This window comes from Tachypleus tridentatus, chromosome 8, assembly GCF_004210375.1.
Source record: "Tachypleus tridentatus isolate NWPU-2018 chromosome 8, ASM421037v1, whole genome shotgun sequence".
In the NCBI taxonomy this organism is placed as follows: domain Eukaryota; kingdom Metazoa; phylum Arthropoda; class Merostomata; order Xiphosura; family Limulidae; genus Tachypleus; species Tachypleus tridentatus.
Window position 1 is genome coordinate 73,412,522 of NC_134832.1, and position 12,233 is coordinate 73,424,754.

At 31.4% G+C, this 12,233-nt stretch overlaps 1 protein-coding gene across 4 annotated transcripts in view; it reads left to right on the forward strand.

Moving 5' to 3' along the window:
• The first annotated feature begins 3,772 nt into the window (after positions 1 to 3,772).
• The window catches only part of LOC143222672 (phosphoribosyl pyrophosphate synthase-associated protein 2), a 41,224-nt gene continuing 32,763 nt past the window's right edge, over positions 3,773 to 12,233 (forward strand). The window contains exons 1-5 of one of the 4 annotated variants that reach the window (XM_076449489.1): positions 3,773 to 4,066; positions 7,324 to 7,376; positions 8,004 to 8,070; positions 10,379 to 10,551; positions 12,034 to 12,149. In XM_076449489.1, coding sequence (XP_076305604.1) covers positions 3,993 to 4,066; positions 7,324 to 7,376; positions 8,004 to 8,070; positions 10,379 to 10,551; positions 12,034 to 12,149 — 483 coding nt within the window. In that variant the 5' untranslated portion in view covers positions 3,773 to 3,992. The remainder of the gene's footprint in view (positions 4,067 to 7,323; positions 7,377 to 8,003; positions 8,071 to 10,378; positions 10,552 to 12,033; positions 12,150 to 12,233) is intronic. The other 3 variants (XM_076449488.1, XM_076449490.1, XM_076449491.1) reach the window with 3 other exon arrangements.

Sequence of the window (12,233 nt, forward strand, 5' to 3'; positions counted from 1 at the left end):
TAGCTGCCTTCCCTCTAGTCTTACACTGCTAAATTACGGACGGTTAGCACAGATAGCCCTCGAGTAGCTTTGTGCGAAATTCAAAAAAAAACAAACCTGTTGTCAACACTGTTAGGTCTAAGTATGACAATTGACTAGATGTTAGACTTTATTTATTAAACTACGTTTTGTATAATAACAGATGGCAGGGGAGAAAATGAAGCAAGGTTCCAGCATAGCTGTGGACTATCTCTATAACGATGACATCCTTAGAAAAGGCAGCTAAGGTGTGTAATACATAAGACGCGAGAATACCTTTGTCAACCTAACTGTTCACAGGTAATAGGAATCATGTTTTACAGGCAGGATACATGTGAATACATGTAAGTTTGTACATACAATGCTTGGCCTCTTATCATAAGTTTAATATTCTGACTCTAAGAATTTTAGAATATAATATTTCTGTAATTATGCTGTTACAATTTTAACACAAGCTTTCGATTGAATTTTTTCTAACCAACTGGAGTTTATTTGATCCGAAATTTTCAATTCTGCTTTTGCTGTTTAAAGTTAACATCTCAACCCTATTGGCTATCTTTGTTTTTAACTAGACAGTGTAGGAGTAGGGCTCTTTGACGTAGCTCTAAAGACCAACACAACAGTGGGACAGTAGATGAACACTGGATAATTTTTGTGATGTTATTAATGTTCTGGAATACTCTGCCCTTCCAACAATTGCAGAGGATGACTTTGACTTAGAGAAGCCTATAGATGAAGAAACATTGATAGAGTAGCCCTGAAATCTCTAAGGCCAGTGAAATCAACCAATCCTAGTCCAGTGATGCATTTGAGATAAATGAGGGTTCAGTTAAGCCTTTGAAGCTTACTTTCCAGCCATTAAGCTGGTGAATCCTATGCCAGATCCAACATCTCTAGAGCTGAAATTCAAGTCTAAGATGAAAACTACAGAGAAAGTAAAGTGCCGGGAAACAGCTGCAAGTGTCCCATCAGAGGATATGTCCCATGTAGTTGCGCCTCTAGTCAGACAGTTATCTCCTTCATTCTGATAATACCTTCCTAGAGCTTCAGTCTTCTAGGAGGCCCACAAAGAAGTAGGAAAGTCAACTGACTGTCACCACCAATCCAGGTGAAAAGTTTATATAGCAATAGTAGCAGATAAAGTCAGTGCCTGGGTGTTCACTTCATCTCCCAAATCTTTTAACATCAAGGAACTGCACACAGAGAAGTTGGAAATACCACCAGGCTCGTGAGTGAAATCAAAGAGTAGCTCACAGCCAAGAGCAGGTAGCCGGATAGAAGAAAGCCTGGGCATTATATAAGCACAAAGAATTTAATCTACTGAAGCATAAGGAGCTATTAACACAGTTGAAAAAAGACATGTGCTAACTCCAAAAAAATCTGGTTTGGACTCATAAAACTCTTATAAGAGCGAGAAAGATCAATCATCAGACAGAAGTCATAGTGCATCACAAATCTACGGCTGTTTTGAAAGACTCGCTTTTGGAACAGGTAAGCAGTTATTCAGCCTAACTTGAATATATGTTGTAATGATTTATTTATTTATTTGTTTACTTTCATTGTGCAATTATTTTTTACATGTGTGTGTGTACTGTCTTTAAAATGTTTTTATTTTGTAAACATATATGTATGCTATAGCGACCAGCATTAACGATTTTATTTATTTTTTTATACTTGTATATTTAAAATAATTTATTTATTGGATCTTATTTTTGTATTCTATATGTAAATATTTTTTTAATTGACTATATGTATGCATACATGTAGATGTGTATACTTGTTGGTTATGTTGTTTAATATATACTTTTTATTGTACTTTAATTTTTCATAGGGTTTATTTTTGTTTTATACTTTGTTATTTTTCAATGGTTTAATTGCTATGTGATTTTTAAAAGGTTTACTTGTTCTATTAATTTGGATACATTTTCACAATACTGTAGAAAGTTATTCAATTATATAATTCATTCACTCCTTACTTTAATTGAGAACAGAGCTAGGGTCAGTCTCACTGCTTATTAAGCAGGACAGTTGGCTATTACTTCATTTATTATATCCCAAAATAGACAACTGTATGTTTGTTGGCATATTAGGCTTTAGCCTGAAGCTTCCCTATTACTTTACCAAAGCAAGAGTGTGTTTAAAGAATGCTTTGTATTTAATATTTAAAAACCTGGCTATCCGCTTTTATACAAACATTATCAAATTTCTAAATTGATATTCGATTTCTACCCAGGTGATATGTAGCTTTTATATTTCAGACTTTGTAACATTTTAGCAATGTTTAACATTCACGATTTCTGTAGAGACGTCTAGAGTTTCTTTACTTAAGACTATTTCTTTTAACTTTTAACCTTTGTTTTCCATATGTGAGGCTCATACTGAACTAGTAAGAAAAACTAATCAATATTTCCTTTCATACACACTCTCTCTCTTCAGTTACATACACATACGTCCCCAGCTGGGACCGTAGTAACTCTACGGATTTACGTCGCTAAAATTAGGGGTTTGATTCCCATCGGTGGACACAAAAAATAGTCTTTGTGGCTCTGCTATAAGAAAACACACATATACACGCAGCAAACACTTGCCCATGTTTTTTTTGGTGACTTTTTTGTTAATAAAAATTTTATTTTGTTTTTCATTCCTTTTTCCTTTTCAATTATTTGTTTGTTTATCATTAAGGACAAAGCTAAACAATGAGCTATCTATGCTTTGCCCATGACGGGTATCGAAACCCGATTTTTAACAGTGTGAGCCCGAAGGCATACTGCTATGTCACTAGGGGCCTTTTCAACGAACTCAGTGGAGACCAGATAATAACAGACCAATGTTTTCTAATAAGACTGTTTAAACTGAGTCACTGTGCTCCATTAATTGAAACCGTCTCTTTTAATGCTGTTTAATTTCCACCCAGCTTTTCTTCTTCTTCTTCCCCCCCCCCGTTAGTACAGCGGTAAGTCTACAGATTTACAACGCTACAATCAGGGGTTTGATTCCCCTGGGTGGGCTCAGCAGGTAGCCCGATGTGGCTTTGCTAGAAGAAAACACGAACACTTCTTTTTTTTTTTTTGCATGCTCGAAGTTCAACTGAACAATACCACAGGAATTAGTTGTTATTAGCTCTATAACACAGTACTAACATTTTTTATCACAGAAGCGTTGCTAGGTGCTCAAAAGATTCGGGTTCGGACCCACAGAGTCAGAAAACTTCGACGTTTCAGTATGATATCGATCATGGGTTTCTATTATGATATTTCAATACACCAACTAAGTATTCGGGGCACGAGTCCGTATGCCAGTGTCTAGTGACACCTCTGATGAATCATACTCTGTTAACATTAAAAAAAAATTGGAAAATTATCCTTAACCAATCACGAATTTCTTGTGAGATAGTAGCTACCAGCAACAATTGTGTCATATCTGTGAGAGGTTCTTTAATATATCTTATTGATTTTAAAGACTTATGAATTATTAAGAATAAAATACAGAGATTTAAAACAGTAATTGTGTTTTAAAAATTGTTAAATTCATTGCTTTAAATGTGCTGTACCACGGGCTGCCCGCAATTTGAAAAATATGGAGAATTAAGCTCTAGATTTTAAAATGTAAATCCATAAATTTACTGCTAACTCATTGGGGTACTACAACATTAGTACAGCGGTAAGTTTATGGATTTACAACACTAAACTCAGGGGTTCTATTCCTCTCGGTGGACTCAGCAAAGAGCCTGATGTGGCTTTGCTATAAGAAAACACACCCACACCACATTGTAACATTTACAAACTTCGAACGTTAATTTTACTATTCATTAGAGGGCGCAGAAAAATAGCTTGTGTTTTGAGAAACTCAGTCTTTTCGTGTTGCATTATGGGTATTAATGTGTAAAGCTTGTGATGGAATTATATAAACAATATTAGTTTATTTTTTCAGAAGGGTACGGTTGAATGAAAGCGCGAGTATTGTGATTGTTACAAATGGATCGAGGTTCAAGTGAGATTGTCCTTATAGCTGGGAATTCCCATCCTGATCTTGCACATAAAATAGCAAGGTAAAAAGGAATGTGATATATTACTATCGTTATTAATTAATAAGTATGCTTTTAATGTTATTATAACTAACAGTATAATTCACTCAGTACGTCACGTGGGGTAAATGATTCGGACCTTTACCTTCGTTCGAGTGAACATTTAGTAAATTTTCAAGTTTAACTTCACACGGTTATAATATGTACAAATTTAGCAGGGTACTAACTTTGCTATTAATTTTGAAATTTAAATATAACAATGAAGCACTAAACAGAGTAGTTGTTAAATGTAAGTTAAATTTTTCCTCATTGTTTTAATTTTATTGAATCGCTTAATACATTCATGTTATGAACCTCATTAAATAATTTATGATTTAAATTGCAATGCTCGTGTTACCCAAAACATGAGTTTTAAAGATGTCCCACAAGTACATTTTTAAAAATGTAAAGAATTGTTGATATAACTGGAAGGATATCTATACCCATCAGAGATATTTTTTCATATTTTATTTTAATTATTCTTTACAGCTATAAAAAGTAAAAATAATTAAAACGCATTAAACTTACTAAGCATTAAGTTATATCTGTTATGTTAACTTTTTTTTTCTTTTTCTAATGGACTGCCTGAACCATTAGGGGGAAGTTGCTTCAAATGTTTAAAAGGAAAAAACATAATCCAAACTAAATAGAACCATATATAATATGTGTCTTTAAACTTAATGCAGCAAAATCTTCAAGGAAGTCAAGTCAGTAATACAAATAACATCATCAGGCAAAACTTTCTACAAGCTTGTAACTGGCTGAAAGACAGAATTGAAAACTTGGCTGTAACTGCGACTTGGAGTAATGTTGTTTATTTAAAAAACAAAAAGTTTATCTAAGTTATTAGTATAAACAAGTTCTGCAAACAAACCCAGGAAAACATCATCAGTCACTTGTAACAAATTTAAATCTCTGTTCATCATTCTTTACTAACTTAAAGCTAATTTCACTTCTTAACAATTCCATCAACTTCATTGGTATTAAACGTGTTTACTATTATCTTTTCATATTCCTTATCAAGGACATTATAACAATGCAACACATTGAGTGGAATGCCCTCTATGAAAAAAGAAATTATAGTTTTTTTGTAAAACCCTATAGAGATAACTTGGTAAGGCAAGAAAACATTTTTCTAAAAATTGTGCTGAAAATTCCTAATTAAATGTTCTGTCTTAAAAAAATAGAGATATTATCCAGAGGATTGTTCAGATTTATTTGTGCTATACTGTTGGGACAATAGGCTATGGTTTACCAGCTGTTTTTGTTGGTTTTTTTCCAGCGGTGACTTGCTTATGAAAAGAAATGCCATGTAAAGTAGTGAAAGTAGGTTTTTTACAAAAGCTAAAACCAGAACTGGTGGTTAATATAGGGTGTTTGTTTTACTTGAGGATGAGCGTGGATAGCCTTTGAGGACCAAATGGTCACTTGTTCTTCTTATGTTGTGTTAAATGGAGTAGAAGCATTCTTTGTAAATGTTATTGTAATAAAAATAATATGTTGGAACAACTTGGAAATATTATTTCATCACAACTCCATTAGGTTTAGCAAGTGGCATCTTGCTGAGGTTTGACTAGATTTGGAGTTGGCACTATCCTTCTATTTTGACAAGGCATATTAGTGATCCAAAATTAGATCTGACATTCAAGAACTTTGTGAGATGTAACAATAACATTTTTTCACACACATTGTATTGGTTTGTACAACTGTGTCAAGTCACTCCATGTGAGGCCTGCATTTCTAAGAATGCAAATGCCTCTGGACCTCTGAGTCAAGATGATGACTCACAGCCATGTGCAAGTAATCAAAGGTTTGAGATGTGATGGTGAAGTGTAGTTTTACATGTTTCATATTCCTGTCAGCATCATCATGAAGGTGAAGTGAAACTGATAACCTGTCGAGGCTTAATGGGATGGAAAAGGGGATTTGGATAATTTCTGCAAAAGCTAAAACTAAGTTGTTGCTAGGGGTGGATGGACTCTGGGATAGATGCTTAGCCTTGCATCCAATATGATTGAAAAAACTCGTTGTCCTGTGTGAATACTCCATAGGTTTCTCACAACCACTAAAGCTAGTATACTCAACATTTAAACAAGGAAACTGGCCAGTTTGATAAATAGACATCATGCACAATAATCTTGAATAAAGATATTTTTCTGTAACTGAACATTTTTATTGGGCATGAGTATGTGGCTATCTAGAGATAAGAAAAGGAAGAAACGTCATGCTTCGCATTCTCATTTTTCTTTTCTTTTTAATGTATCATTTATCACATTTTCAATAAATGATAATTATGGTTTTAACTATTAACCTTTTCACATCAATTTTATTTTGATTTTATGGCTTTATTGCTTAACATATACCACAATACATAGTTTATTCTTCCATGAAAGCTAACATGTCACAGCAGGAATGTATTAACAGATCCTCACGCATGGGGGTAATGTACAGCATAAAACTGCATGTGAACCCATGACTAAATAAGTCCTAACTTCTTGCTCTTGAGCTCTTCCAAACCAAATTTCACTTACCTTTTTCAAATGTATTTTCAAACACAAAATGTACATCAGTCCCTAGAAAATAGTATCCCCAAATTATTACCATTTAACTTGCTTTCTAAATGATCTATAGAAATGTTAAAAACATTGTTACTCTTGTCATTTTTTTTTCAATCAAGTCTGTTGCTGAAAACTTTGAAAGGATAACCGTAAGCAATAAGTTGGAGAAAAAACCACAACTCTAACATCAAATAACAATATGGTTTTGAAAATTGTTTTAAACATATCTTTAAACATGATAGTTTTTAAAAAAAAAACTGTGTGTGTGTGATAAGTAAATGGCCTTAATATTTTTTGTGATTGGTAGGATCCTAAAAGTTGTCTGCTATACTACTATAGCTAATTATAGTGTAGCATTATGATTGACGTTTAAATGCATCATGAATTTTTATATCATTTGTATATAAACTATGGAGAAAAAATAAAAGGATTGAAATTTTGTATTCAAATGGCTTGTTAATTGTTCTTGAGATCTTGAGTCGGGTAAAATTAATCAAATGTTGTGGAAGGGGGGGGAAAGAGCAATATGCACATTCACCGTGTGTGTGTAAAAGACTGACAAGTTTGATAAAAATTAAAGATTTTGCACAATGGGAAAGCAATTTTTTGTGTTGTTCTATGCAGCGAATTGACTTCTACATTCAATCTGTACATGAATACTGAAAATATTTTGTATTCTTGTAGCCTACTTGGAGTCAGGGTTGGTAATTGTTCTGTGTACCATTCATCCAATAGAGGTAAGTTTTATTTGTTTTTTAGCTTATTGTAATATGATAGCTTTCTGTTAATAGTTGAACTTTTTTCTTTGGGTTTAACTGAGGTTTATGAATTACATAAACTCAAACAGAATACCATTATCAATTTTAAACATTCGTGACAAAAATAATATGGTTGTACATGTAGGCACCTTCTGTGTTGGATATTAGAAATCTTTCACTATAAAGCAAATATAAACTAATATTAAAATGAAAGAAATGTATAATGTGAAAAACATCATGTGCAACTGCTATAAATACTTCCACTATCTTTGATATTTGTCACCTGTTTTCAAATACTTTTCTTTATTATGCCTCTTGTCATTAGATACGTTCTCTTAGATGCACATTCTTATTACATTTTAAATCATTTGCCTAATATTTTAGCCAGCATGAAATGTTTCCTTCATTTGCCATATTGCTATTAGTTCTCTCCATTTTATGTTCTTGCTTTTAATGTAACTTTTTAAAAATATTTGTATCTGTTTATTAATAATGGCCATTATACTCTACAATAAATGTTTTCTTGAACAAGGTGTTTGTAAAATCCTCTAAATAAATAGTTTTTTATTTAAATCCCTTATGAGTTGTCTCTAAATGCATTTGCAGAAACTGTTGTAGACATAGGTGAATCTGTGCGTGGTAGAGATGTATACATCATTCAAACTGGTTCCAAGTAAGTTGTGCATGTGTATTTTAGCTGTAAATCTGGTGAAAGAAAAAATATAGCTCATTTGGAAATTAATTGAGTTAAGACTCTGAGGTATGTGAGAACATGTGAAATAAGAGTAAAGTGTATGCTTTTATAAGCAAAAATAAATGTAATTAAATAGTTATATTAATATAATGTTTATTCCCTAGATGCTCACTTTTAAAGTGGAACAGTATTTACTTTTAATTTCTATTAGTAATGGCATATGAAATTATTTTGATAGAGCTGTATTTTTAGAAAATTCCATTTTAATTTGTAAATGTATTTTTTATTAATTGGAACTTGTATAAGAAACATTAGACTACAATTAAAATTTCCATCAAAGAATATATATATATTTTTACCATAATTTTTTTGTATGTTGAGATTAGTGGAATTTCTGCTTTAATTGAAACTGTTTGTTCATTGTGTAGCATTTTAGCATGCAAAACATGTAGGTTAATGTTAGCCCTAATTCTGTATAACTGGTGCAGGTAACCCTCATGTAGCTTTGCACAAAATTCAAAACAAACCAATTTGTATAACTGTTCCATGAAGTTTGTGTACAAGTTTTACCACATAATTGGGAAGGTAAGTTCTATATCGTAAAAAAAGTATTGTTTCGTTATTGGAATATAAAATGCCTTAACTGGTGGAGCATAATGTTAAGTAGTAATGTATGTGTTGTATATCACAATAAAACTGATAGTAATTTGTATATACTTAATATTAGCTAGCTATGAACTAACTTCATTAGTTTTCTTAGATTGGTTTTATATTTACTTTCTCTACTACATTGTGTCTACAGTATGGAGCAACACTATTTTATTTATTGGCTCATTGAATACATTGAAAACTGCTTATTGCTTCTTCCAGTTACCTCAAAATGTTTGTAGAGAAAACTGTAATTGTAAGAACCCATAAATGGGAAGTGGGGGGGACAATGAAATGTTAAGGCTAATGGGGAAAGATTTCAGATAGACTACATACTAAACTTAGCTAGTTGTTTTTGTACTATAACATTTAGTATTCTACTGTTCTAATGGTAAATTCTGGTGTTTTATTTGTTTACTTATTTGTTATTCTACATTTTGTGAACATTTTTGTTGTAGTATGGTAGGGTTTTATAAAATTAAGTGATTTTAGCTAAAACCATGTGGCATTAATCATTGCTGACATTTATATAGTGGTGTTGTACTGAGTTTCTTTGGAAAAGGTACAGTGCAAGAGAGAACGGGTTTCCAAAGAAATGTACATTAAAAATGTTTTTGAATAGAAACTGGTTTTAGGGGGTTGTCTATATGAGGTAGGCTATGTTATTGTTGCTTTCATTATTAATATTAGTTACACAAGTTACTTTATTTTAAGTATTTACATATGTATCATTTTAAATTTAGTTCATAATTACTTTTATTATGATGATTTAACTTGTATTATTAACACAGATTTTGTATTAAGAACTAATCTAAGTATCCTAAGCTGACAGAAGTGTCATGTATTATTGGGTTTATAGCTAAAAAACGATGGCTTGCATTGAGTGTATCCATTTGATGAAATCATGCATTCTAATATTTGTGTAAGTACATAAGAATAGTGTTAATAATTAACTGTACTGATGGTCAGGTAGATGTTTAGTTTAAGCCTGGGTGTGTAGCTTTCTCTCTCTGCAATTATTTTATCATCTTTCTTTACTGGGCTAATAGTTTTCCAATAAGCTCTTTAAGATTTTATACTGTAGTTTAACTGACCTAGTGAGCCCTGTTTTTAAATAAAATATCTCTTGCAGTGACATACAACAAACAAGATGCAGTTAAAAAATGTACATTTACCTTAATTTCCAAACTAGTCAAATAGAAAATATTGTTACAAATTATTATCAGTCTTGTTTTTATAATATGTTACCCATAAATTATTAATGTTTCACCATCAGTTATGAACTGCAGGGAAGCTTGATGTTGTTAATTATGCAAGTTTGCCTGCAGGATAACTCCTTTTGAAGGAGTTTTTGATATCGTCTTTACTTGTAGTTCTGAAACATTCACCTCCAGCAGTAAAACTTTTAAAGTTATTTAAGAATATTGTGTTATTGGATGATATTTAATAAACCATTAGTTTAAAGCTAGTTTTTAGTTAATTATATAATGTATTTTGTAACCATTAAAATTGAATATCCATTCACACAAAAATTCACTAATGGAATTAGTTAGTTATTCTTCTGTACTTAGTATTTTAAAATATTTGTTTTTGCAAATTAATATTCATTATATGACTGTAAATAATTGGTATAATATAGGGATATTAACAACAGTATCATGGAGTTATTGATTATGACCTATGCATGCAAGACTTCAAGTGCCCGAAATATTGTTGGAGTGATTCCCTATCTTCCTTATAGCAAACAAAGTAAAATGAGGAAAAGGGGGTGTATTGTTTCAAAACTTCTGGCAACCATGATGTCTAAAGCAGGCAAGTAATATATTTTATATTGTAAACAAAGATTTGGTAGTTGTGGAATAAATGAAGTGAATGATTGTACATTTATGTACAAGTCAGTGAAGCAATGAGTATTCATTTCAGTTTAAGTGAATGATTGTACATTTATGTACAAGTCAGTGAAGCAATGAGTATTCATTTCAGTTTAAGTGAATGATTGTATATTTATGTACAAGTCAGTGAAGCAATGAGTATTCATTTCAGTTTAATGGTTGGTTTTATAGCAATAATGGATTTTTAAAGCTGCTTTTAAAACTAGGAGGGCATGAAATGGAAAATAGGAGCCTCATTTAAAATTAGCCATTAAGCTACCCCATTATCTAAAAACTTCTAAAACATCTAACTGAAATGTTCAAGCTTAAAATTTCATTGTAGTAGGAAAGTATTTACCATTATGCAAACTGTAAATGTAAACTAGTTTATATTCATGGATTTCTTGTTCTACAGGAAACTTAAAAGGTTATCCTGTTGTAACTATAAGATAAGAAAGTAATAAACCAGGTAAAGGTGACAGCATGTTATTTTAACCTGGTCATTTAAAACTACCATGGCACAGTTTTTAGTGTGTCTTAGGCAGGTATAAGAGTTCAAGATATTGTATTATGGCAGTGAATATACTGTCAACTGTGAGGATACTAAACTGGTAGTTTAGTTCATTATAATCAATATATTTTAGTTTTGTAATGTTTTTTGTTTCACACTAATAGCTGTTTGTGCTCCATTTATGAAATGGGACTGTCATAATTTAACTTTAAATTCTTATTTCTAATCTTAAATAATTATAAACTTCTATGCTTAAATATCTTAGCTGCAAGTAGCTTTGTGTGTAGTTAAGTGGACCAATTCTTTTAAAGAATACATATCTAATATTTAATGTTTTATTAATATAAAACCTAAAGTTTATCAAGTACTGAGTAAAGGATTCTCTTTCCAGCTACAAGATATCATACAACCTAACTCTTCATCTTTCAAGAAATAAGACATTAAAACTGTCAGTTCTCTTTACAGTGAGCTTTGTTTCAAAGCAAATATGTAATCTGTAGTTTTTTATCAACAGAAATGCAACAAGTCACTCTTAACCTATTCAAAGTATTTCAGAATCAAGTTAAAATGTTTTTTAAATGTTTTATAATAAAACTAAATTTTGAACATATTATAATTTTTAATGTACAAAATCCATGGCAGTTTATACTAATAAAATGTTATTAGTCACCAATACTGTTGTACCCACAAAATGTGTTAAATTTAGCAATACCAATTGTAAACTATTTAAATTTCAATGCAAAATAGTTATTGTTTCAATGAAAAATTACTAATTGCAACAGTTAAAATTTTCAAGTTTATAAATTATTAAATATTTTTAAAACTTATTTCACATTTAATGTTTTTTTTTCCTGGTGTGTGTGGATATACTTGCTTGATGTTTTTATGCATATATTGATTTATTACCTCCAGGTCTAACACACATCATTACTATGGATTTACACCAAAAAGAGATTCAGGGCTTCTTTAATTTTCCTGTAGACAACTTAAGAGCATCTCCATTCCTTCTGCAATATATCCAAGAAAGTGTAAGCTATATAAACATCTTTACTTTGTTTCACTTTAACCTTTTAGAAACTTTTTCTGAAGCCCTCATCCTGATTTTAGTTTTC